Source organism: Tenrec ecaudatus, chromosome 2 (assembly GCF_050624435.1).
Source record: "Tenrec ecaudatus isolate mTenEca1 chromosome 2, mTenEca1.hap1, whole genome shotgun sequence".
Taxonomy (NCBI): Eukaryota; Metazoa; Chordata; class Mammalia; order Afrosoricida; family Tenrecidae; genus Tenrec; species Tenrec ecaudatus.
This window is the reverse complement of record NC_134531.1, coordinates 12,838,443-12,865,950: the sequence shown is the minus strand read 5'-3', so window position 1 is coordinate 12,865,950 and position 27,508 is coordinate 12,838,443. Positions and strand designations below refer to the sequence as shown.

The window sequence follows — 27,508 nt, the reverse complement described above, 5'->3', positions numbered from 1 at the left end:
GCCACGCCACCCTCCCTCCCAGCCTTGGCTCTGCAGAGAGGCCAGCACGTCACCTAGCATCTAGAGACATCCAGGGAGCCCTGGTGGTCCCTTAGGGTTGCTAGCCCCAAAGTCAGCAGTTCCAAACCCCCAGCTGCCCCATGAGAGAAAGACGAAGCTTTCTGTCCCTATAAAGAGCTACAATCCCCCCCAGGGGCAGTTCAACCAGTGGCCACAAGCTAGGGTTCCCTTAGACAGGCGCTCCCCAAACCAGAAAGTTGCATGTCACACTCGGGCGATGTGCACACACATCGTTCCTGGTGTCTGCCTGCCTCATTCAGCCGGCCAGGGTTGCCAACACCCATCGCATTTTCACTACACCCCCCAATCCCCCAGGAATGCCGGCAGCAAAACCTGCCACTGCCCCCTTTCCCAAAGGCTCCGAGCCCCCGAGGGGCCACTGTCACTCCTGCTTGGCCCACTGACCTGCTGCACGTCCTGCTGGAAGACACAGAGCTGCAGCCGCTGGTGCAGCCGGACCTTGCGGTGCTGCCAGATGTTCTCGAGCTGGCGCTGGTGGTGCAGCACCTCGTGGATGACGTCCAGCACGTGGTGCACTGCCTTGGAGTAGTTGGCAGAGGCCGTAAGGGAGTCGGAGCTGCCGGGCGTCAGGGGCCGCTGCAGCTTGTCCAGGAGCGACTTCCCGTCCTGGCTCACCTGCCGGGGAAGGGGCACCGGTTACTCCAGCCTGGTGGCACCTGCTCACACACCCACACTGACCTGTGTTCACACATGCTCATACACATGCATACTCACACCCACACTTACACATGTTCACAGACATGCACACACACTGACATAAGCTCACGCACCTAACCCGTGCTGACACCCACAGACACGTGCACACGCATGTATCATACACACTGACACTTGTCTGCACACATCCACAAACAGGTTCACAAACTCACACGTTCACACGTGTTCATCCATACGGAAATGCTCACAGATACAAACACGTTCGCACACACTCACACATCAATCTGTTTTGGAAGAAATTCATGCAGAGTGCTCCTTAGAGGCAAGGATGGCAAGACTTTGTCTCACATCCTTTGGGCACATTGTCAGGAGAGGCCGGTCCTGCAGAAGGACATCGTGCTTGGTGAGTGGAGGGGCGGTAGACAATAGGAAGGCCCTCGAGCAGGCGGATTTATCCTATGACTACAACATGGGATCAAACATGGTGCAGGACCCCATGGGCATCATGGGTATGTGACGGGCTGCTAACTTCAAGGTCAGCAGTTCAAAACCACTAGCTTCTCCAAAGGAGAAAGTTAAGAGTTACAGTCTGGGAAACCCACAGGGGCAGTTCTACCCAGTCCTATGGAATAGCTACGCATCGGAATCGCCTCGCTGGCAGTGGGTCTGGTCTGGTTTGGGATTGACTGCCTGAATCACACATACTGACTGCTACAGGAGGGGGCTTCGGAGGGTCCCTGCAGTGATGTCAGAGGCGATGGCATTTCCCTGAGACTTTTCCAGCGTCTCACATGAAACGGCACTGCGGGATCATCTGCAAGGGAGAACTCTGAGGTCACAATTCTCTCCCAGAGGCAGCCGGCCCACAGTCCTCACCCCTGCGGCCAGAGCTGGGGGCAGTGGGAGTGGTGGAGTTTTGGGAAAGGGCTTATCATGATGCTCAATGCTCTGACAAAACCAAGACAGCACCATCTAAGAACAGCCCTGCTTCTGTGATAAGCAGAGTCAGGCTCTCTCCGAGAAGTCCTGGTGGAGGAACGCAAGGTCAGCAGTTTGAAACCACTGGCCACTCGGTGGGAAGCGGACGAGGCTGTGCCAGCATCAAGAGTGACAGCTTCAGAAGGGCTGCGGGGTCAGAATCGCGTGCGTGCTCATGCTTTGCGCAGCCGCACAAAGCGCGGTGTCAGAGATGGGTCTCCCCCCAGAACGTCTGCGTCGAGCACCGTTTGATCACTTACACACAGGGCTACCAACCAGAGCCACGTCTCTCAGGATCCCTCCTCCGTGCCTGTCCCACGGGCTCACTATCGATGGCAGTGAGTTTAGAATTTGATTTTTGGAAATCTTGATGAGACCAGACACCCTCCTCTTCCTCCCGAGGAACGACTAGGGGGTTTGAACCGTCAACCCTGTGGTTAGCAGCCTGAAGCTTACCCATCTCTGTAGCTCCTCTGAGCACAGCTCCATAAGATTTGAGACCAGCAGCCCAGGGGAACAGCCAGCGGACCCCTGTCTGCACCCACCCAGATGGCTGCCACCCTCCGAGTCCCCGCACTGGGTGCTCTGCCCCCCTCGGCGGTAAAGGCAGGCTGGGAGAGAACTGCCTGTTGTGAGTTTCGTATGTCGAGCAAGCCATTTCTGCAGACAGGTTTGCTTGCTCAGAGTGCTCTAAAAAGAGGAGAAACAGGAAAGGCTGCTCTACATGCGGTCTGTGAAGCCAGAGCTGACTCCAGGCTGCGCTGGTCTCCCTGGCGCACGCCCAGTCTGGCCTGTGTCTGCAGCGCGGCAGCCAGGGTGGCCTCCTGCAACAGTGCAAGGCTGGTGTCGGTGTGCTTATTTATTTTTTAAGCTGCAGGAAAGGATTCAGAAGCTAAAATCCAGCTTAAAACAAACAAAAAAGAGTTGGGAAAAGGAGGGAGGAGGAAGGGGAAGGGGAAGCAAGGGGGGAGGGGAGGGGATGCAGGGAAAAAACTGAAGCCCTGTTAACAGAGTCCCACTCCTACACACACTGACGCTGCCCTGGAAGAAGTACATCCAGAGTGCTCCTTAGAGGCAAGGATGGGCAGACTCTGTCTCACTTCCTTTGGACATGCTGTCAGGGGAGACCGGTCCTGCAGAAGGACACCGTGCGTGGTAAAGTGGAGGGAAGGTGAACACGAGAGGCCCCTGAGGAGACGGGCACTGAGGCTGTCACAAGGGACTCCGACTTCAGAACAGCAGTCAGGAGGTTTTGCCCCACTGCCCACGGGTCGCTATGAGCCTGAACCCACGCAACTTAACACCAATACCACTGACAGGCCACCCCTTACCCCGTGTAGAGGAGGCACGGCAGTGTTCCCTAGCACCTGTGGAAGGGCCACCTCAGCAGCAGCCACAGCTTGGGGGGGCAGAGGCAGAGGATCCCTGCCATGCTAGGAGCACTCAAGGAGTCCAACTCACGAGGACCCACAGGACAGAGGGCCACGGCCCCTGGGATTCTGTAGGCTGCAGCCTTCGGCAGTGCCATGAGCTGCTAACCCAAGGTCGGTGGTTCAAGCCCCCGAGTCAGTCTGTGGGAGAAAGTTGAGACTGTTGGTGTAGGACATCCGTGAGAGGGCCGCTATGCCCGGGAAAGGCCAGAGAGCAGTGGTGGGTGCTTGGCTTTATGGGGAGCAGTCCACCAGGCCCATCTCCTGTCTCACAAAGTTGCTGAGTGGGTCTGAACTTCCAACGTTTCAGTTAGCAACCAAGTGCATAACCACTGCACCACCAGGCCCTTACTGGATCACTAGGGGAGGAGTCCAAGAATGTGCACTTCTGCCCAGCACACAGGAGTTGAACATCCACCAAGGCACAGAGAAAACCCATGGATCAAGCGGGCACGCCGACTGCCCCTCCCTATCTCTCCCCTCCCCTCTTTCCCCGGGCAGGAAGGAACTGGCCACCGTGGGAGGTGAGCAGGAGGCAGCGGGAAGGGGTGGGAGGCCACGGCAGTGCCCAAACACACGGAAAATTGAGAGATCAAGTGAGTGCAGCGAGGATGTGGGCTGGGCTGAGAAGGGCCTTCCCTGGGGAAGCCGGAGACGGTGAGAACCCAGAGGCACCGATGGGAGTGATCAGTCTGCACTCCCTGTGTGTAAAAGTGCACATACACAGACACCAAACTCGCTTTAGACACGGGAGTACAGACAGACGGACATTTAGTGCACAGGTACAAACTTCCTGACCTCATCTGGTCCCGGTGCCGTGAAGCATGAACACCCCATGACAAAGCGTGCTCGTGTACACACGCGCACACGCGCACACGCACACACGCACACACACACACACACACTTCCTGACCTCATCTGGTCCCGGTGCCATGAAGCACGAACACCCCATGACAAAGCGTGCTCGTGTACACACACACACACACACACACACACACACACACACACACACACACACACCACTCCCCATCCCCCAGAAAGCCCGGTCTTGGTTCCTTGACATCAGATGACACGACAGGAGCCCAGGGCTCCTGGCGAGACAGAAACTGCTGATCTGGGTGTGAGGCCAGAAAAGGACCTGGTTCTGTCGGAAGTGGGGAGACAGGCAGGCTGGAAAGAGGGCGCAGCAGGTGGGGTGCAGGGGCTCCTTCTGCTGAGCCCGGGTCCTAACAGGCAGAGGCTGGAGACACCTGGGCGCTGGCTCAAGTCGCTTCAGGGAGCGAGCGTATCAATTAAGCGCACCCCCAAAGGAAAAGGTTACGTTCTTGCCGCTGTCGAGTCCGTGCCGTGGCGGCAGCAGGATGAAAGCAGGCGAAGCCCCGTCAGGCTCCAGAATATGATGCACAGACGTGCTCCAAACGCAGTGTCCCCGAAGCACGGCCCCATGAAGCAGGATAATCCAGCGTGCTGGCCCAAACCCCCAATACGACCTGTGATCCTGCTGCCGGTGCACCTTCCGGACCACGGAGCACTGCCCCACGGGATTTGGAAAACCTGGTCTTTCTCCAGCAAGGCAGCTCGTGATTTCAAAATGGCCAGTCACCCCGATGTCACCAGGGCGGGTTCCCTGAGCAGGGAGGGTAGGTAGGCTGGCGGGAAGATGCAATGAGTGATCTCCAGAACCTGCTGCATCCTCGGGAAGCAGTGAGACAAAATATCACAAAACGGTTCCGTTTCCAGCTTAGCTATTGAAAGGAGGCCGCCCCCGCTTACTGCAAGGGTTTCTAAACAAACTAGCGGGCAGATCGAGAGGTGACTCCTTTAGATGTCTAAGGGGCTCGAGAAAAGGGGGTCCAAAAAATGTGGGACACAAAAGAACATGCAGATGTCTGCTTCCGTGTGGGTGGCTCGAGGGTCTCCTGCAGCACAGCCACGCGTCCACTGAACCTTCCCCACCCCCGTGGGCACACAGGGGGCAGGAGATCGACAGGTGCTGGGACACACACAAGAAGGTCAGGCACCTCCGGCCGCCTTCTTCCCTGCGGCGTGGTTCAGATGCTGGAGCGGGAGATTTGCATGCAGCAGACAGCACGGGACACCCCGGTTACGGGCCCGGCCCCCGTGAACAAAAGTTTGGACTTGCGCATCAATCCCCGTTAGCCTAGCACAGTGTGGTGTCCGTAATGATGTGTTAGGGGCTGGCTTCCCCTGACAGTGTGGAGTGGTCAGTAACTGTCACGGAGCCAGTTCTGTCCGATTCCGGGGCCAATGTCAGAGCAGAACTCGGCTCCACAGGGCTTTCATGGCTGTGACCTTTCTGAAGGCTACGCTACTGCACGCCCTTACATACGGTCTCTTTGGGTCAACCGTGGTCAAGGGTGCACCCAGGGCCTCCCATGAGATGGCAGAGGCTGGATATTGACGAGGAATGGAGCCAGTCTGGTAGAAAACAAAGCACGCACATCGCACATCGAATTCCTTGCCAGGTGAACCCAGCTCCAGGAATCCAACCATCGGCATGAAGGCCAAGGGGAGCCTGCCCAGCCCGGCTGCCGACAAAGCACTGATCCAGCCTTTATGAGTTTCCCTAGTAAACCTCGCCCCTGGGGCACTCTCTGTGAGCCTGTGTGGCCCTGACTACCGGATTATCAACCCCGCAGACAAGTACGTGCTATTGGCGGGGAGTGGTGCTGGAGGCAGGTAAAAGGAGGACGGAGGGCGGAGGCCTGTCTGACCTCTGCCTCAGAGGATGTGAAGCTGGACCCTCCCCTCCTGGCCCCTCGGGAAGCCAGAGGAGGTCAGCCGTGGCCCCCACACCGCTTCCCCACACAGACTGCCATCACGACGTGGACTCCACTGATAGTCACTGGAGGGGTGGTGGAGTAGACAAGGTGATGGGAACTGAAGGGGCCAGTTAGCAGATGAAAAACGTCAGCGTTCTTTAAAACAATCCACGCGTGTTGCAGCGTCATGAAGAGGTGGTCACTATGTATACCACCCCGCCTTATTGGAGACACACCCTGCATGCATACACGCACCCTACAAGCGCACACACGCACACACAGCATACTAAAGTTCAGCAGTTACAATTAAAACACACTTGAAATTAAAAGACCCGGAGAGTTTTTCTCAGCCCCCAAACCATTGGCTTCGGGTTTGGGTACGGTCACTCAAACACAGCTATGGCGGCGCCCTGAGAGCCAACGCAGACCACTGACCTCGGAATAAGCCAGGGTGATGTGCTCGTAAATGCCCTGGTGGTGGTGAATGGCATCCTCCAGGTCCTGCAGCTCGGAGGGCAGGTCCACCTCGCCGCAGGCTTTGCACCAAGAATCCACGTTGCTCATATACTTGAAATTACAAGAAGAAAGAAAAGATTTCAGGCAAGGGCAATTCGGTGGGGAGTTTTTCTTTTAACAGAGCTCTGCACAGTGGGGCGCTGAGAGAGGTGCTAAGAGGGTGCTGTGGACAGGTGCGGGCAGGCTGCTTCCACTGCACAGCCACCCCAAGGCCAACTGACGGAAGCCCTGCACCATCCTCAGAATCACCGCTCGGCTGGGCCTCGGCTATGCAGGCACTATGTCCATCAGCTCGCCCGGGGTCCTCCTCTTTCTCACTATCGACTCCTGTGACATGTGACAGAGGGACGGGGCAGGCACCTTGCAGCTTGCTTACACGTGAAACCAAATTAATTAGTTCCTTGAAAGGAATCCCCGGCCAAATTAACACGCCAGTCGCCTTGTGAGGAAAAGTGTTTGGTGTGTGTGCCTGGGCAGAAGGGGTGAACTGTCCGGAAGTTAAAATGGAGAAACATTTCATGCAGCGGCTCATTTATTACGCCCTCACGTGTCGGGAGAGAGCCACAAGCATAGCACCGCCTGCTGACCACCTCCTGATACTCCTGTGAAGTCAGCGCTGACCCCGACATCCGTTTCTTCCAAGATATAGAAACACATCCTGAGGGCAAGACTGGGAAAAAAGATCTATTTCTAATTCCTAAGTGTGGAAAGCTTTGCTGTCAGGTGTGATTGAGTCGTTTCAACTCACAGGGACCCCAAGTACAAGTGAACACCGCACGGCTTGGCCCTGCTCCACCCTCCCCACTGTCCTCCTGTTTGAGCTCATGGCCGCGGCCGCTGTGCTCATCCATCTCAAGGGCCGTCCTCTTTGCCGCTGTCCCTCCCCTCCACCAAACCCCACATCCTTCTCCAGCGACTGGTCCCTCCTGACGACGTGTCCAGAGTAGGCAAGATGAAGTCGTGCCCTCTTTGCCGCTAAGGAGCACGTTGCCGTACTTCTTCCAAGGTAGATTTGTTTGTTCTTTTGGCACGGTACTGATAATGCTATTCACCACCATAACCAAATGCATGAACTCCTTCTCCTGTCTCCCTTAGTCGATGCCCAATGTGCAGGTGAGGTGACTGAAAATGCCACAGCTGAGTCCTCGAAGTAGCATCCTTGCTTCTCAACGCTCGAGAGACGTCTTGTGCAGCGGATGCGATCTCCATGAGCAGGATGGGAGAGTTACGCAAGACAAAAATCAATGACAACTTCGATCTCTTATCCACTTATGATGTTACCTATTGGTCCCGCTGTGAGGACTTCAGTCACTTGGCATTGAGTTGTGATCCACACTGCAGGAAGGCAACAATCGGCCCTTGACCTTCACCAGCAAGTGCTGCAAGTCCTCCTCGCTTTCAGCAAGCAAGGCGGTGTCACCTACGCATCGTAATGTTAACATGCTGTTAAGTTTCCTCCCATCCTGATTCACCCAGTGGTGGGAAACGCTTTGAAATACATTAGATTCTTAGCAAGATGACTCAATTTTGACGGCCCTGTTCCTTGGGCCTCCTGCTTACTGCCGTTCCACCGTAACACATGCTATGGTGCCCTTCTCTGTGACCGCTTCAGAGGAAGGCGAGTGTCTTGTTACCACGGTTCCTGCGTTCAAGGTGAGGATAAGCCGTGTGACTCTGACGCAGCTTAGGGGCTGACCGTCAGGACTCTTGACCGTCACTTTGGTTAAACAGAGACCCATCTCGGTGACCTACAAGGAAGGCTCACAAGCAACCATGGAACTCCATGGGCAGTCACAGATTTGCTCCAGCTCTGTGTGTGTGTGTGTGTGTGTGTGTGTGTGTGTGTGTGTGTGTGTGCACGTACACACAGGGCAGGAGAACAAAGGGTGTGTGGTAGTTATATCAGGTGGTGTCAACTTGAGACTATGAAGACTGAAGGGGTGGAGTTTAGCCTGCCAACTGGTCATAGCTTGATGACCTCATTTGGAGGTGGATTGGCGATAAAAAGCTCGCTGGAGGCCAAATACACTGACTCCCTGGAAGACGTTCCCATGGACAAGCCACCTGGAGCTACGCTGATGGCAGCTAGAGCCCTGGAGCTGGAGGTGCCACGTGGAGACCCACGCCAGCACGCTGAGATGCTGCCACTGCCACTGGATCCACAAGACTTTCCTTCCACTGGCCTGTGGCCTGTAATCCTCCTGCATTCGGCATCATGGCATATGACGCGTGAGTCTAAAGAAGAATTTATGGACTAGTATCAGACATATGGGGTGATATTGGACTGATCGACATGATCTGGACCAGGCTGGAATGTTTTCTTAATATACAATTGCTCTGTGATATAAAGTTCTGTTAGGTAGTTAGAACAGGGGCCAGGGTGTCTGTCCACTGCACATGCTCAGAGATTTGGACTCCGGCCAGGAAGGGGCAGAACACCTAGGTTGGCAGTACACCTGGATTGGCGCCATTTAGGCCAGGTGAATTTAATTCAGTCAATGGGGTCAACCAGTCCTCCCAGCGGAGGGCCTTAAAAGCCAGGATCTGAAGCCCACTGCCCTTCTTTTCAGCTCCTCCTCGTGCCAGGCTGTGGTTCCTCTGGCCTCAGGTCTCCCCGTGCAGGTGTGAAGTGCCTGTGGGTGCCTGAGTAAAACCTGAAACTTTTCTAAGCTTTATAACTCCCACTTGGATCACATCCAGGCTTCCAAGTGAACTCTTTCCCGAGGGAAGCCAAGGTCAGCGGTATCTCTCACACGAGAGATCTAACAGTTCTCTCTTACACACCAGACTAACACGGGCTTAATCTCTCACACGAGAGATCTAACAGTTCTCTCGTACACACCAGGCTAACACGGGCTTACTGAGCGTTCCGCAAGTTGCCAGAAACATGGGACCAAAGCGTGAGAAACCTTCCTTTTGCTTCGGATGAAAAATGTGTGCCAGTGTCGCCTCTTCCCTTTTGGACTCAAGAACCAAAAATCCTCATCGAAGCCGATTTCCACTCATGCGGGTTTCCAGGACTGTTAACACTCTGGGGGGGCTGGAAAGCCTCATCTTGCTCCCTCAGAGCAGCTGGTGGCTTTGAACTGCTGACTTTGCACTCCACTCTGTCATCAGGTCTGGAGAGCCTAGTTCTCGCAGTCATAACTGTGAGCGTGTTGGTCTTGTTTTGCAAACTCGGGGACAGCTGTGTTCTTTGATTTACATTTAATAGCTCGGCATCCGTGGGCTTTGGGTCTGGCTCCTCTCAGACAGTCTTCTCTGCAGATAAAACCACAGACCAGAGCCACGGGCGTTCCTACAAAGGATCGTGAAAGAACTAAGGCAGAGACGTGGGCCTGGTTTCGACAGCAGTGTCCATTCCACCGGGCTAGAATCGAGATCTCCAGGACATTTCTGGTGGGAATGTTGATGTGTTCAGGTCCACCGTGGCAGGATAAACAATACAACTGGGCTGCAGGTGGGGGACATGCCTTGGTATTAACGTTCTGTTTTCTGGGCATACAAAGCCATTCTCTCTTCTCCTAAGCCACCTGTAACTCATGTTAACAAAGATGAAGCATCCTTTCTCTCCCCAGTCTCTCTGGATTGCAAAACTCTGAACGGGCGGTTTTTGGGGTGGGTGGTGCTGGTCCGGGTGTCCTCCTCCAGCCTGTATCTTAGGTGACAGCAGGTCAGAGAGAATCTATCCTCCTTGTTAACGGCCTCGTTGCAAACTTTAGTCTGACACGCTTTGACGAAAATATCTCATTTGAGAGATGCTCAGAGAAGCGGACCAGACACTTCTGAAAGGCGCAAGAGGGACTTCATGGCCAGGAGCTCGGGGGCACCAGCTCTCCAGCTAGCTTCCCAGCCCCCAGAAGCTCTGGCTTCATGAACCTCACGGTCCTTAAGGAGCCTTTCCTGAAGACAGATGTACGAGGCTGTACGGCAAAGTCCCGTTCTTGCGGCCCCTGTGGGACATTATAACAAAGAGCCAAATTTTAAATCACGAACGACTCGACTTCGAGATTAACTTCCGACAGGAGGAGGTGGGAGGGGGGGTTGTGAAAGAGAGACATTTTTATTGCCAGAAACTACGGCAAGCTCTCATGGACTAACTTCTTCTGGTTTTCATTCACCGTCTTTGAGAAGCCACGGGGAACTAAAGCATTTGCTTTCTGGTGACAAACTGGGCGGCTCACGGCGAAGTCAAAGCGATTCTCCACGTAGCTCCACAGCGTGCAGGAGCCAGGAGAGGGCGGACCTACGAGAGACCACAGCCGAAGGACACCAAACAACTGACCACTAGACTGCTATTAAGTCAGGTCCCTGGACAAAGAGGGCAGAAGTGTATACAAACACCTCAGGGCTGCCTTCTGTGTTTCTTGCCAGGCACGCCCTCACCTTGCAAAAATCATCTTAAGTCTAAAGGTTGCTGTTAAAAAAAAAATCAGCATGCTGTTGAAAACACCGTGTGTGTGTGTGTGTGTGTGTGTGTGTGTGTGTGTGTGAGCGAGCACCAGCAGTATGCATATAAGCCTCGAGTTATGTGCATGCGAGGCTGCTCTGTAACAATCCTAAGAGCCTCACTGCTCGGGTTGGGCTGTTGGGTCGGTTCGACTCCCAGTGACCGACATGCAGCAGGAAGAAACACTGCCCGGTCCTGGGCCGTCCTCACAGTCACTGACGGGACTGGTCTCATTTCTGCAGCCACTCTGCCAATCCATCTCCTTGGGGGTCCTCCCTCGACTTCGTCAAGCTTCAAGTCCTCCGGGGACCGGTCCCTTCTGTCGATATGCCCCTCGTGCCTGAGATGGTCTTGCCGTCCGATGCTAAGGGGCATTCTGGCTGTATGTCTCTCGGGCAGCCCCCAGCACTGCCGTTACTCTTTGGCAGCACCATGATTGAGGGGCCTGTGTGCTAGGCCAGAGAAGTGTCCGCATGCGCCGAAGGGCCCGCAGCCAGTGCCTGGATCATCTGCTGCTGCCTGGTCTTGGGGACGCTTCAAACGTGGCTAAAGCCAAAGCCAGCACAGGTGGCATTTCCACCCCCCACTTTACTGCACCTGGAGCATGTGACCAGGTCACAGGAGGGCCAGTAAGATGACTGCCCAGCGTCCCCATCAAGTGCATGCCCAGGTGCTTCTGTGCGTGCACAGCATATTCCGGAGGCCCGTGGTGAAGCACTGAGTAGAGAACTCGTTAGACATCACCTCAAGGCCAGAGTTCCTGATTCCGAGTATGCTTGTTCTCCTCCATGACTGCGTCTGACACCGTGCAGAGAGTGCTGTAAACTCTTTTCAGACATGAACTGTCGGAGGCTCACCACCACCAGTAACAAATCATCGAGGAGAGCCAGCAATTAGTCGCTCCTGGACAACGGCCACTGCCAAACATCCACAGCAAAGAAGAGTGACAATTGTGTCCTCCGGGGAAAGGTTACCATGTTCCTGACAGCATGGGGTGGACGCACGTCTTAATTACATGGCAGCTCACTATCTGAAGGGCAGAATGACAGACCAGTCTACCGCTACATCCAAAGGGCTATTAAAACCTACTGAAACCCTCAATATGTAAAGCGTCCCAGCAAGAGCATGGGCTGAAAAGCTTTATAAACGTGTGTGTCTGGAAGCAAACGGTATCATTTCTAATTTCCAGAAGCATCCTCAGAGGGGCCTGGTCCCACCCTCGGAACCTGCGTAGCTGGGTGCTGGCTGCCCGGAGCAGGACGGCTTGCACCGTGGCCATCCGTAGGCAAAGGACCCCGCCCGAGATGGAGCCCAGCAACAGGACGAGCCCTGCCCGGGTCTTCTGCACTCTGTGCGGCATCACTTTTCTGGTTCTTAGATGTCGTTGTTGTGGATGTTAGGGGAGCGGAGTTGGTCTGACCCATCGCGACCATGTGCACAGCAGAAACACTGCCTGGTCCTGCGTCCCCTAGAGCCCATGGTTTCAGCCACCGGGTCCGCTCATCTTGTCCAGGGGCCTCCTCTTTATCACTGTCCCTGCACTTTACCAAGCCCGGTGTCCTCCTCAAAGCATGGTCTCCCCTGGCAACATGTCCAAAGTCTGTAAGACGAAGTCTCAGCGCCCATCCTTGCCTCTAAGGCGCCCTCTTGGCCGAGCTTCTCTTAAGGACTGGTTTTCATGGGATCACTTTGTATGAGAAGGCAGCCTTAGAACACAGTCACACAGCCTGGTAATGGGCTGCTTTCTGAAAGGCTACACACCCCGGGCGGGGGGTGCAGCTAGTGCCACCAGCCCAGGTGGGAGACCCACAGAAGACAAATCCTTCGGAGTCACTCTATGGGGCACCTCCGCAACCCCTGTAACACACCATGACCCTCGCAGGACTGCCTGGGTGCTGCCAACGGTCAACAACAGAGGCTGCCAGCTGAAAGGTCCTCAACCATCTTGAGAGCTCGTTTAGAGCTGCCGCCAGGGGGCTCTGGGCAGGCCTGGGCCCGGCAGCAGGAGGAGGCTCAGGGGCTGGTGAGCTTCCCGGAGAAGCAGCTCTCCATGCTCAGGAGACACACACACGTGGACGCAGCAGCAGGCTGGACCGTGAAGATGCGGAGGGCAGGAGGGCCACGCGGCTGGCCCTGAACTCACACCAGCGCCTGTTTCAGAAAGGGGGCCCTGACACCCCGGCAAGGCAGTGATTTTCAGAATGTGTTACTGGACACCAGATGAAAGGAGGCAGACAAGGAAGGGACGGAAGCGGCGGGGAAAACAACTTTTTAAAAAGAAACAAAAAGAAAAGAAAGGAGGCAGACAGCCCGCAACACCATGAACAGCAGATAAGAAAGAGGGATTTATGTGAAGAAGATGGAATTAGCACGCGTTCCCAGCATCCTCCACCACCCTCCATCTGTGGTCAGCGGGCCGCTACCCGGGCCGACCGCCAGGGGGCAGCATGCACAGCACCGGCCTGGCTCCAGGGGCTTCCGCTCAGCCCAGGAGGCTCCTGGGCTGCACTTGGCGTGGACCGTTGTCCAACAGCGCTGGAAGGGGCTTTTCTCGTCTTTGAAAAACTGAAGTTGGAAACTGAAGGCCGACGAGGAAAGAACACATATGCACAATTCCACGTGATTGATACACAGAAGTCGCATGTAAATGCACACACGTGTGAGTATGTGTGTGTATACACCTGTAGAGGCATCAACAAGTTTGCAGGAAAATACGATGAAAAGATAGTGGAATTCCCCAGGCAACTGTGTAAGCCCCTGCACAGGGCCACATGCACACACACGATGTGTACGTAGGAGTCTCTGGAAGGGCGCCAACAACGCACACCCCACTGCTGATGACAAGGCGAGAGGTCCGGGTTCAGGCACGACACCCTGTCCAAAGCACGGGGTGGAACTGTCTGGCCATCCTCGCTTCCAGGTCGGGTTTGATCGTGGGCTTTGGTCCACCCACAGGACTGGAACATGTTTTGAGGAAACCATAACTCACAGACTCAACTCTTCTCGGGTCTTCCTGACTCGCTGTCCGGTTTTCTCACGCGCGTGCGTTTGGGGTGATTCAAGGCACTACAGCTTACGTTCATCCTCCAAGCGATCACCTTCTTTCTGTCAGACTTTAAAGAGGTCTTGTGCACACATATGCGACTGTGTGGTTCAAATGAACACTTAAACTCACTGACAGGGAGCAGATCCACTCATGGAGACCCTGTAGGACAGGGGAGACCCACCCCTGTGGGTTCCCGGACAAACTCTTCACTGAATAGGAAACCTCATCTGCCTCCCGGGGAGCGGCTGATGGGTTTTGAACTGCTGACCTAGTGGTTAAGCAGTCTAAGGTATAACCCCTATGTCACCAGGGCCCCTGTCCTGTGCTTGGTGGAGTCCTTAGAGGAAGCTGCTTTCTTGTTGGTAAGGACTCCCACATGCAGTTTGGGCGATGCCCTGAGCTGAGTTCCCAGTTAGTAGGACAAACTACATAAGTGGGGGGTGGCTGGGCGTCTCACATGTGCGCGCACAGAGAATTGAAGAGGAAGATAAGGTAATTCCTCCGTGAACTTTTTGAAGACCCCTGCTACCACCAGGCAGCACAAATCACATCAACCATCTGGTTCCCAGAAGAGCCCCTTCCGGTGAGTACGTTCCCAGTCAGAGAAGCCGGGAGCCGCGGGGTGCTCGGCAGGAGAGCGCAGTGAGACTGAGGCGAGCCTGATGTCAGAGCTCGGTCCACTCCACACACGGCCCTCGGGTGTGCGCCCCGGGGTGGGGTGTGGGAGAGAGGGCACTGACCTTCTCGGCCTTCTGGTGGAAGATGGAGGACATGTCCAGCAGCGTGCTGCGCTCGTCCAGGGCGGCCGCGAATGCCTTCCACTCCTGCTCCAGCTGGTTTGCAATCTGCTTGATCTGCTGCGAGGCGTAGTGGCCTGATTCTACCAGGCGGTTCGCCACCGACATGATGCGGTTGATGTTCACGTAGACGTTCTGGGGGGGAGCGGGGTAGAGGAAGAGGGCCATTAGGTCGTGGAAGGCCAGGCAAGGTGTTAGCTGGTGTGTGATGCCGTCCACCCTGGCCACGGACGCTAAGTCCCGGTTTCCAGTCCCCTGTTTGAAACGGGGCGGGAAGCCACGGGTGCCGAGCGCAGAGCCAGCACAAGTGGCGGCACGTAGACAAGGCTACTGGTCACCTTTTGGCTGCGGACCTGAGAAGGGTTCAGGTGGCCAGTCTCAGGGCAGGTGTTTGCCCACAATGAGGGTCACCGGGCACAGGGTGTAACATGGTGGCAGCGCTGACAGCAGCATTCTATTACAGGTGGGGGCCGGGTGCACACAGATGGGGGTCTCATGTTGCACTGTGGCGCCTTTACCACGTCGTCCCCCTCACGGGCACCCCAAAACCAGAGCTAACTTTGGCTCCCACTGCCTCCCTATGCTGCATACCTTCCCGAGACCCAGACTAAGGCTGGGACGGGATGGGGGGGGACGGGGACGGGACGTTAGACCCTGGCTGGCCATGTGCCGGCCAGAGAAGGAGGAGGCTGTCACAGGCCATGAGGGCCACCCTCCGCCCACCGGGAAGGAGCTGCAGGGACATGCCACTCTAGACGGAGCTGTTCTCGTGCTGTGCTGTATGAGAGGCCTTCGAGAAAGTCATGGAAGAAAAAGACGACAGGGTTTCCCCAGGAGATCCTCCACCCCATCTGACAGAGTCTCACAGGACCCGGAAATCAAAGGCACAGGCTGCAGAATGAGTCAGGGAGGCCGGACCGGCCGGAGCCCAGGCCACAGGGCTCCATGCACTGTGCAAAGAAAGCTTGGGTTGGGGAGAGAGTCCTCCAGGAATGGCAGCCACTGATCCCCATGAGCAACAACAGGCAGCAAACTGGGGGCGGGGGTGGGGGTGGCTCCTTAGGGGGCTGCTGCCTCCGAGCTCAGACGCCCACAAACCAGGGTGCACCAGCTATGTGACAGGTGTGCGTTCCACTGCTCCGTTTGGGTCTGTGTTTGTTTGTTTGTTTGTTTACAAGGTCAAAGCAGGGGCTCAGACACTGCTGGCCCAAAGCATTCCCCAGCCTTGTAGGTCAGCCTCTGCTTACACCAAGGGCCCTGTGTGTGTGAATGCCCCTCGCCTCCCACCAGACCGGCCCCCTCACCATGCAGTTCATCGCAAAGTGGTTGTGCTGTGTCTGCAGCTCCATGGCGTGCGGGTGGCTGGTCCCGATCTCCGTGTAGCTGTTCAGAAACAGGCCCTTGTTGTGCGTGATCCAGTCGAACATCTACGGGACGGAAAGGGGACACGCTGGAAACATGGGGTCTCTAAGTGACCGCAACAGTGGGCTCCGGGTCCTTCTGGACGCAGAGGGGTCTTTACCACTGAGAACACATCAGGGTTCCTAACTTGCAGGGTCTATGGGAAATGGTGGTCTAGAAGGTTCCTCTTCCAGATGAGGGGTGCAGGGGCAGGTCGGGAGGGCGTAGCCAGGTCAAACGGTGGCCTCAGACATTCCTCGCCCTCCTCAGCTGCCCGACACGCTTCGCTTAAGGACGCTGAGGAGCCCTGGGGGTGTCGTGGTTACGGTGCTCACTGCAGGGTCAGCAGGTTAAAACCACGCCAGGCCTGTCACCGAGCCGCGCCCTGGGAGACATACGGGGCTTTCTACTCCCATTACGAGTCCCCGTCTCAGAAACCCACAAGGGCCACTCTACCCTGTCCTGTCGGAGGTGCTCTGAGTCGGCATCGACTCGATGGCACAGGGTTCGGAGTTTGGGGTTTTGGGTGGCAGCAAACCTGGTGACTTCAACCCTGTGCCCTTCCGTGCAGGAAGCAGAGAGGCTGGTGCAGACGCACACGGGAGAACCACTGACCGACAAGGACCGGGGGTGAGACGAATGACTTAGGACTTCGCTCTTCAGGCCCAGCACGGCCGAGACTCGGATGAGAAAGCCTGTTATCGCGTTCTCATGGAAAACAACTTGGGCCATGGTAGTGACGCCCGAAGGAAAACTGTCTGCCATGGAGTCCCAGTGACCCTGCTGAGCAGAGTGGGCTGTCACCGTGGCCTTCCAGGACGGTGACTCTACGGGAGTAGAACGCTTGGTCTTTCTCCCGCAGAGCAGTGGATGAGTTCAAGCATCAAGCCTTGAGGTTATTAGCCCAACACATGCCCACTACCTCCCCCCCGCCAGGGGCGTTACGAAGGGGCGTCAGCCAGTGACCCGGCCCAGGACCGCGGAGCTGGTCACTTGTTCCCATCACAGGAAGGGAACTGCTCTCAAGCCTCTGACGAGGCGCTACCTACCACCAGAGCACGTTGAGGGGTGTTACAACTGCCATCCTACCTGCACACGTGCTTGACACATGGATGGATGGATTGTGGTAGGAGCTGGATGAACTCCCAATAAAATGATGAAAAAAACAAAAGAAACCTGTCATCTTTCAAGAGGTCCTTTTGTAAAAAGCAAAAATATTCCACAGGTTTTTTTGGTTTGGTTTTGAACAAAATAATCTGTTCACAAAAAAAAGTTGCAATGAACTCAAATGAAGAGGGATGAATTCATCTATGCTCATTCACCCAGCTGAAAAACCAAACCTACAGCCTTCAAGGCCGTATGGACTAAAGCGTCTCTACTTCTGGGCTATAAGTCTTTATGGGGACAGACAGCCTCAACTTCCTACTGAGGAGCGGCTGCTGGGTTTGAACTGCTGGCCTGGGTTTAGCAGTCCAATTATATGCACGCAACAGAGCCAGCAGGACTCCTGAGGCCGTCACGGATTCCTATAAAGAAATATCCTAGTTCCAACTGTGGGATGAATAGGGGGCAGCTAACCCAAGGCCAGCAGTTCAAGCCCGGAAGCTGCTTCTTAAGAGAAAAAAGAGGCTGCCTTTCCCGTCAAGATTTACAGCCTCAAGAGACCCTATCTAGGATCACTATCGGGTGGGTCAAAAGTTCAATACCACCTGCCAGTCCTCAGGAGAAAGATGAGGCTTTTAAACTCCCAGAAAAAGTGACCTGACCAATAGGGTTGCTGTGGGTCTGAATCAAGGCATTGGCACCAAGTTTGGATTTTGGAGAGGTGGAGTCAACCTGATGGCAGTCAGTGGGCATGGCTTTGGTGATGAATTAATTAGCCAATACACCAAACTCACGGCCACAGAGTGGCTTCCGGCACTTAACGGTGGTTTCAAATGCTGGCCTGGCAAACACGGGCTCTGGAGGGGCAGTACGCCAGGCACTGGGTTACCAAAGTCAGAGGTTCAAACTCGCCAGTCCATTGGCTCACTGACGAGTCAGTGGAGCAGTCCACTCTCCTTCCCAGCGCCCATGGGTTGGAGTCCACTTGATGGCAGTGGGCTCACAATCCAGAAATTACTGTCGGCCCAACTCTGGCCTTCACTTTAAAACAGCCTGGCTAACTGCCCTGGCTGGTGGCATCTGTCCCCTGCTCTCTCTGGGTTGAAGAGCAGTTGTCCACAGCACACGGACAGACAGCGCCTGCTTGTCGGGACGCCTCCTTGTTCATCATTCACTCTTCTCTTCTACCTGGCAGGAGTTCTGAACCCTGAACCCTACTGTCGACATTTCTAGATGAGCCACACACAGCACAACCATCAGGGGCCCCTTGGGAGGGGGGGGGGGGTGGACGCCGGGAGGCAAGTTAACTTGTTCCCTGTTAACTAGAAGGTTGGTGGGCTGAGTCCACCCAGGTGCCTCAGCATAAAGGCCTGGCTGTCCACCATTGAAAAGCCGGCCAATCAGAGCCCTAGGGGGCCTGTGCTACTCATGAGTCCAGACAGGCTCCACACCACTGGGATGGAGCCCAAGGGGAATCCGTCTCCACCGCTGCTGGCACCGGAGCTTGTGGTCCCTCAGCCTGGTGCCGGCACGTGCGGGCCCATCCGGTCCCAGCCCGCTCCCTCTGTCCCTGGCTTACCTTCTCGGCGTCCTGCTCAAAGAGCCGCAGCTGGAAGCACTGGTCCAGCTTCAGCTTGCGGACGTGCCACATCTGGTGCAGGTGCTGCCGGGTGGAGTGCAGCCGGTCCAGCATGGTGGACACCCTGGGCAGCAGGCTCTGCAGGTCGGCGTTGCCAGAGCCCGAGTTCTTTTTGGGGAAGCTGTCGCTGCTCTGTATTCTCTGCAGCAGCTTCTGCCCCTCCAGGTCCAGGTCCTCGATGGGCGCCTTGAGGACCTTCTTCTTCAGCTGGGAGTGGTCCTCGATCATGGCGCGGGCCCCCTCCAGGTCCTGCGGCAGCTCCTTCTTGGCCAGGATGTCCTGCAGCTCCTCCAGGCGGGACAGCATGTGGGTGGCGTTGCTGACATAGTCCTCGAAGGCCACGCGGATCTCGATCCACTCCTCGTGGTTATACTCCAGGCAGCCGTCGAACTCCGGCGTCAGCTGCGAGGGGTCCACGACCTTGGTGAGGCCCTCCAAGGACACCATGCTTGTCTGCGGGGAGGGAGGGGAAGAAAACAAACCGGTGTCAGACGGCCGACCCCTTCCTTATCCTCACAGGTTGTCCGTCTTAAAACGTGGCCAGGGTGTTTACAGGGAGCACCTCGGGCCAGCCTTGGCCCCACGCGATCAACGGAGATGGAAGGGCCGGTCAGGGAGCGAAATCCACAGGGGCCAGGTGGCCCATGCTGAGACGCAGCTCTGGACTGGCTCGACCACATCTGTTGGATGGGACCTAGAGAAGCCCTGTGTGGCATAGTGTAGTGGTCACGTGTTAAGCTGCGATTGGCAGGGTGAGTAGTTCAAAACCACCAGTTGCTCCTGTGGGGAAAGATGAGGCTTTCTACTACTATGCAGAGTTACAGTCTTAGAAGCCCATGGGGGCCGTTCTGGCCTGTCTTTCAGTGTCCCGATGAGTCGGCATCGACTCGATGGCAGTGAGTTTGGTTAGGGTAAAGGAAATCTGGGGTGCTTGGTGGCCCACTGGATTTGAAATCAAAAACAAAGGTGAAGGATGTATGGCCCAGAATTGCTTTAGCTCGGCTCACTCACCTGCAAACCAAACAAGCTCACTGCCATAGAACCAAAAGCCTCGTCTTCCTTCAGAGGGGTGGCTGGTGGGGTTGAATTGCTGACCTGTAGGTTAGCAGCCCAATGCTCAACAAGCTGAGCCACCAGGGCTGCTCCTGTCAGCTGCAGACCAAGTAAAGCCAGAACAGGCTGGCACTGGCAGCAGCAAACGCCTGTGGAATCCCGGAGAGGACCTAGTACTCAGCATTTCTGCCCACAGTGTCGCGACAGGGTGACTCGGGTCTCAGGGGAAGGGACTTTCTGTCAGGTCAGACAACGGGTCCCCGGGTGGTACAAAGGGTTTGTGACTGCCCACTAGCATCCAGGCTGGTGGCTGAGTCCCACCCGGGGACCACAAAGGCAGGCTTCCACAAAGATTACAGCCGAGGAAACCCCACGGAGCCATGCTCCTCGGGCCAAGAGTCCAAGCCCGAGTCCGAATCAGATGACCCCACGGCGGTGGCCTGGTTTGGGTTTGGGTATTTTGGTGGAGGCAAACACTAGTAGAGAGGGGCTGGGAACGATGTGGGGAATCACACATGCAAAGGGAAAAGGGCTTCAGGAACTTGTAAAGCCCAGAGGGAGAAGTCAAAGCCAGACAGAAAGACTTGCGGGAATGACGGTCTCAGAGCATCCCTGCTGGTAAAGAAAAAAGTTACTCTGAGAGTCACATAGGACACACTGTAACTCTGCTGTTATCTTCATAATCACCCTTCAAACATCACTTCTCATTTCGCAGGAAGTCACGGGGCTTACTGACTTCACCTTCCACCTAACGGTGGGTTCTGGTTCAAATTCAAGTCACAGCTACGTTCAGAATTGAGTCTGGAAAATCGGTATTGTGGAAATTGGCTGAAAATGACCACTACGCCCAGGGGGAGAGGCGCCCAAAGGTAAAGAGGATGCGATGAGTGTTGTTGTGGTCGCTACATAATCTGGTGTCAACCTGAGACTCCTAAGAGTGAAGGGGTGGAGCGTAGCCTGTCAATCAGGTTGCAGCTTGATGACCTCATGTGGAGGAGATGAACAGCTCACTGGACGTCAGATGGACGCACTCCCTGGGAGACATTCCTGCTGACAAGACACATGGAACTACACAAGAGCCTGAAGCTGGAGAAGCCATGTGGAGACCCCTGCCAGCACTGAGATGCTTACAACGCCACTGGATCCACAAGACCTCCCACCCACTGGCCTGTGACCTTCCTGTTTTCGGCATTACTGCATGTGTTGCCTGAGACTGAAGAGGAATTTACAGATTGGTATCGGCAGATGGGCTAATATCGTACTTATGGACTTGATCTGGACTGGGCTGAGATGTTTTTTCAATATTTAATTGCTCCTATATACAAAGCTCTTTATTATACACGAGTGTCTATGAATTTGTTTCTCTAGTCTACCCAGGCTAACACAGTTGTTATTTATAATGTTCTGGGCAGAGTTTCAGGAAATGAGTGCCAATCAACAAAAACGTCCAATGATGATCCTATTGCATGTTTATGACACAACAGGGCACCAGCCGAGATTTCAGCTGGCCAGCAACCTCCTACCACCAGACTCCTGTTGAACAGGGTGCTGCAGTGTGAAGGGAGGCGACGGAGACCTGTCACACACCCGTCTGAAGGATCACAACCACCGCTCACGTGCCCAGTTGATTTCAGACCTCGGCAAAACCGAGCGAGGCGCACCTCTACCGTCCCGAGTGACAAACTTGGCACCTGAAGCACAGGTAGATGCCCTTGGATATCACGGTCAGTGAAAGAAACTTTGCTGTTTTACACGCTAATGAAGCTGATTCAGGAGTCCTGGTGGCACAGTGGTTAAGCGATGAGCTTCTAAGTGCAGGTCAACAGTTCGAAACCACCAGCCGCTGCTCTGGAGAAAGACGAGGCTGTCTACTCCTGTGAATAGTGTCTCGGAAACCCATCAGGAGCCGCTGTACCCTGTCCTACAGGGTCGCTGTGAGACAGGAGTGACACAGGGCAGGGAGTCTGGAGTTTGGGGACTGAGGTGACTTTGAATGCCCCCCCACCAATAGCCACAAGGGGGTCTGCCCACACAGGGAAAGTTACCTCAAATTCGAACTTGGAGCTGCCAAAGTTGGTCCTCTGTTTCTGCCAGAAGTTATCGGGCTTGATGATGAGCGCCACGTGGATGCAGCAGGGGAAGGACTCCTGCAGGATCTTCAGGAGGGGCTTGATGGAGTCCCACTTGGACCCACGCATGTCCACGATCACGGTGAACCCTCGCTTGCAGACTTCCTCGCTGCAGGAGGAGAACACACGGGTGACGTCTGGCCCACCCACACTGCTTCCGGTCAGAGGCCCTGCTGAGCTCCACTGCCCCCTGTCCCCCAACCCACTTCACCACCTGCCAGCACTTCGGGGAGATGGGACGGTTCTCCAAATAAAAATCGGAGAAAAGCGCTAACCGGCCTATGGAGCAGAGCTGGTCTGAACCAGAACCCGTGCGCCCACCACCACCACCCCTACTCCTAGGCTACCTCAAAGAAGCCCTGGCAGAGCAGCTAGGTTAAGCCTTAAGCTGCTCACCCAAAGGCCAGCAGTTTGAACCCACCAGCCGCTCCTTGGGACAAAGATGAGGCGGTCTGCTTCCAGAAAGTTTCACGGGCTTGGGGACCCGATAGCGCACTTCAATTTCCATCCAATAATTTGTGACAGACTCCCCAGCAATGGGGCGAGTCCTAGTACCCTTTGGAAGGAGGGCAAAGCAGGACTGCTTTCACCAGATCACTCGGCCTCTGTGCGCCTTGCTCAGCCTGTTGCATCAACGGTGCATGGGTGTGGGCACTGAGCGGCACCCTGGCAAAGCCTGAGCAGGGAGCCAGCAGTGCCCAGCGCCAATAGCAGCTGCACCTTCTCTGCATTCTCCCTGGAGAACCCACGGTGAAGCAGCCAGAGGGAAAACTGCATCAAATCTCAATCCCACCGTGCCTTTCCCTTGTCTCCTGGCTGTGTAATAACTTGCTAAGCTGACAGAGGTGTTGTTGAAACAAAGAGATTAAAATTGGCCAAGTACTGTGAACAGAACATGGCTATTATTTAGATGTCACTGTTGGCTGGTTCGTTTTCTGGTGCAGGATCTGAGGGAAGAACCATGTTGATTGGCTTCTCACATCTCTGTGGTTGGCAAAACAATGCTCCCATTCCCCCACCCCATCGCACCCCCAAGGATGATTCTGCCTCCATCCAAGAGACCGGGAAGGTGGGGCTTTACAGGACACATGGCTCCTGAAACGATGTGTGTGGAAAGAGACAGGAGTGGGAAGTGCAGGGAGCACTTGTACCACGAGGAATTAACAGTACGTGTGAATGTGCCTGAAACAAAGACTCAGAACAGTCTCACTCCCTTACAGCGTCGCTGTCAGACTTGGGAAGCCGGGGGAGGGGGCTACAAAGCATGGACAATCTGCACTGTGCCATGAGCCACCACGCTGCCTGTCAGGTTTGGGAGGCACGCCTGAGAGCTGGGTGCTCCGTGAGCATTCTGGGATATCCGTGGACTGTGGGAAGGACTCCAGGTTACTGGCTGTCCCAGGTCACCACTCGGAGAACCAGGCCACGTTCAACATCAAAGCACAGACAAGGAGCTGCAGTCGCCAAGTGGGAGTAAAAAAGTCAGAATCCAAATCCATTTCCTGGTCTTTTGCCCAGGCCTGTGCCCCCTCCATCCCACCCGTGTCTGTCTGTCTGTCTGTCTGTCTGTGTCTCTCTCTCTCTCTCTCTCTCTCTCTCACACACACACACACACACACACACACACACACACACACACCACACTTTCTACTTGTCATGGCTCACATCATCAGTGTAACCAACATTCTAAGCAGCACAGATTAAAGTTCCTGGTAGGAAAGGGCCTGCCAATAAATTATTCCAAACACACTTACGGTGGCAGAGGTGACAGGAAGCTGCTCCTAGCCGTAGGACTTGGTGCTCAAAGCCACAGAGGGAAGGAACCCAGGCCCACCCAGCAGCCTAGCTTACAACCACAATGGGGAGGCTGCTTCCTGCAGTTGGTCCCCCTGCCACACTGAGCCTCAGCCTGGTCACTGCAGCGGGGTCCTCTCGATGCTGACACTCCTCTCTCTGTCCCGCAAGGGCTTGGGATCAGAGTCTAGGCAGAAGTTCCTTTGCTTCCCTAGGCCCTGCACGCTCCAGAAAACTCAGAGGCAAGAGGAGTTCCCAGAATGTCCCTTAGAACTCAGGACCCTGTGCCCTCACCCCACAGGTACTCTGCGGCTGGGTGGTCCACTGAGGGGCACAGGAGCCACCCCACGGCACCACCAGGCTGTACAAGCACGCTCTTCACAAAGCCTCACACACTCCAAACCCACTGCCGCCGAGTCAACCCCGACACACAGTGACCCTGCAGACCAGGTTGAACTGCCCCGGCGGGTTTCTGAGACCCCAACTCTGCACAAGGAGCAAAAAGCCTGCTCTTTCTCCCTCGGAGCTGATGATGGTCTTGAACTGCTGACCTGGCAGTTAGCAGCCCAACGTGCAAAACCACGCTGGTTGCCGTCCTTGTTAGGTGCCATCGGGCTGGCTCCACAACCACAGTGACCCAATGGACGACAGAAAGAAACACTGTCCGGTCCTACCCCATTCTCACCATTGTTCCTGTGGCCACGCCCACTGATGCAGCCACGGTGTCCATCCGTCTCACTGAGGGTCTTTTCCACCCCCACCCCCCTCCACTTTACCAAACACGGTGTCCTTCTCCAGGGACTGGGCTCCCGACAGGATGTCCAAAGCATGTGGGACACAGTTATCGCCGCCCTTGCCTGTAAGGAGGGCTTCTGCTTGTCCTTCTTCCAACAGAGCTGGGCTTGTCCTTTCAGCAGTCTGCAGTGCGTTCAGCATTCTCCTCCAACACCGCCATTCAAATGCATCGATTCTCCCGTGGTCCCCCTCATTTAATGCCCCACTTTTCTCATGCATAGGTGGCGATGGAGGATACCACGGCTTGAGTCAGACACACCTGAGTCCTCAAAGTAACATCCTTACTTTTCAACACTTTAGAGCGGTCTTGTGCAGCAGATTTGCCCAGTGCAATCTGTCTTTTGATCTCTTGACTGCTGCTTCCGGGAGCACTCACTGTGGATCCAAGCAAGGCAAAATCCTGACACCTTCAACCTTTTCTCCATGGATCATGATGTTGCCTACGGGTCCAGTTGTGAGGACTTTGGTCTTCTTTACCCTGGGTTGTAATACATCTTGAAGGTCATTGCAAGTGACCTTGATCTCCATCAGCAAGTGCTTCAGGTCCTCCTCCCTTTCAGCCAGCACAGTGGGGTCAATGGCACATGGCAGGTTGTTAATAAGCCTTCCTCCATTCCGAGGTCCTACATATACTCCATATATGTTCTACACACACTCCAGCTTCACTGGCGATTTGTTCAGCATTTAGACTGAACAGGTGTGGCAAGAGAGGACATTCTTCCTGATTTTGAACCAACCACCATTCTCTTGTTCTGTTCACACAACTGTCTCTCGACCCAGGTCCAAGTTCTGAATGAGCACAATGAAGTGTTCTGGAATTTCCATTCTTCTCAAGGCGATCCTCAGTTCGCCATGGCCCGCCCACACAGTTGAACGCCTTTGTGTGTTTTATGAAACGCAAATAAATATCTTTCCAGGGTTCCCTGCTGTGAGTCAAGCTCTGTCTGACATCAGCAGTGATGTCCCTTGTTCCACATCCTCTTCTGAACACCTGACACCCGGTCAATGCACTGCTGCTACCTGGAACCACTATGCCACCCAAAAAAGTCCCCCAAACTCACTGAGTCGATTCCAACAGGCACAACAGGGCAGGTAGGGCCGCCCCTGCGCATTTCTGGGCCGTAACTCGTTAGAGGAGTAGAAAGCCTTGTCCTTTCCCCTGCCAGTCACGTCAAACTTGGGGTTCGCAGCCAGAACTGCTCAACGTCCCCAGCCCGGCCTCCGGGAAGGACTGACGAGGAACCCTGACGGACTGCAGGTTGCGCGGCCAGTGCTGGCTGAGAACAGGCTGGCCGCGTTATGATGCCATCACTGACGGAAGAGTCAGCTGCTCCCCACCTTCCACAACCACCCTGTCATCTGCCAAAGTGACAGCCCGTGTCCTGAAATTGCGCTGCGCCATGCTGCTCGGGCACACTGCTCAATCCATCGGGGCTGAGCCAGCCATTTCTGAGAGGAGCGCGCCACGCCTCCTCCCCAGTCTGCAGGCATCAAACAAACACGTCCAACAGGAGTCCTGGTGGTGCTGTGTGGGCTAAGCAATGGGCCCTTAGCCCAAAGGCCATGGTTCCGGCCCACCAGCCACTCGGTGGGTGAAAGACAGGCTGTCTGCTTTCGTACGCATACCCCACGGAGACCCGCGGCACAGTTCTAGTCGGACCTAGTGTCTGGAGGTGCTGGAAGCGGCTCCCCAGCAGGGGCTCAGGTGTGGGACCACAGATAGTCAGCAAGCAGGGGCTCTGAGCCCATTCTCTCTATAGGGCCACAGTGCATACTCTCTCCATGGCAGTGGGCAAATGCACCATGGGCATGCGGACTCCACCACAGTGCTCATCAACCAACACCAAGGAAACAGCGCTTCGCTTCTTGTCGCCTGGCATTGCAAATGCACAAGCGCATGCAATGAACGCACGCGAGTGTTCAGCCGCGCCAGGCCCCGCACAAGGATGCAGCAGTGACAGCTGCCGTGCTCAAAGTGCCTAAAACGCTCCAGCACACGAAGTAGGAAGAAGATTGGCAAAACACAATACTGAGCTGGGTTACAGGGATAGATATTAGAGCTGGGTCGTAGGTAGAGAGGGGAGCTGGGTGGTAGGTAGAGGTGGGGGATCTGGGTCATAGGTAGAGGTGGGGGAGCTGGGTCATAGGTAGAGAGGGGGGAGCTTGGTCATAGGTTGAGGTGGGGGAGCTGGATGGTAGGTAGAGGTGGGGGAGCTGGGTCATAGGTAGAGGTGGGGGAGCTGGGTGGTAGGTAGAGGTGGGGGAGCTGGGTGGTAGGTAGAGAGGGGAGGTGGGTCATAGGTAGAGAGAGGGGAGCTGGGTCATAGGCAGAGGTAGGGGAGCTGGGTGGTAGGTAGAGCGGGGAGCTGGGTCATAGGTAGAGGTAGGGGAGCTGGGTCATAGGCAGAGGTAGGGGAGCTGGTTCATAGGTAGAAGGGGGGAGCTGGGTCATAAGTAGAGGTAGGGGAGCTGGGTCATAGGTAGAGTTGAGGGAGCTGGGTGGTAGGTAGATGGGGGAGCTGGGTCATAGGTAGAAGGGGGGAGCTGGGTCATAGGTAGAAGGGGGGAGCTGGGTCAAAGGTAGAGGTAGGGGAGCTGGGTCATAGGTAGAAGGGGGGAGTTGGGTGGTAGGTAGGGGGGGAGCTGGGTCATAGGCAGAAGGGGGGATCTGGGTGGTAGGTAGAAGGGGGAACTGGGTCATAGGTAGAGGTAGGGGAGCTGGGTCATAGGTAGAAGGGGGGAGCTGGGTCATAGGTAGAGGTAGGGGAGCTGGGTCATAGGCAGAAGGGGGGAGCTGGGTGGTAAGTAGAGGGGAGAGCTGGATCATAGGTAGAAGGGGGAGCTGGGTCATAGGTAGA

The 27,508-nt window shown here is 55.5% G+C and overlaps 1 protein-coding gene across 5 annotated transcripts in view; it reads right to left on the bottom strand.

Annotated features, from left to right (window-relative positions):
• TRIO (trio Rho guanine nucleotide exchange factor) overlaps nucleotides 1-27,508 on the bottom strand; it is a 309,165-nt gene that overhangs the window by 157,611 nt on the left and 124,046 nt on the right. For all 5 annotated transcript variants that reach the window (XM_075540870.1, XM_075540867.1, XM_075540868.1 and 2 more), the window contains exons 4-9: nucleotides 21,978-22,170; nucleotides 18,820-19,332; nucleotides 16,040-16,162; nucleotides 14,679-14,870; nucleotides 6,362-6,493; nucleotides 466-696 (exon numbers count right to left, since the gene is read on the bottom strand). In XM_075540870.1, coding sequence (XP_075396985.1) covers nucleotides 466-696; nucleotides 6,362-6,493; nucleotides 14,679-14,870; nucleotides 16,040-16,162; nucleotides 18,820-19,332; nucleotides 21,978-22,170 — 1,384 coding nt within the window. The remainder of the gene's footprint in view (nucleotides 1-465; nucleotides 697-6,361; nucleotides 6,494-14,678; nucleotides 14,871-16,039; nucleotides 16,163-18,819; nucleotides 19,333-21,977; nucleotides 22,171-27,508) is intronic.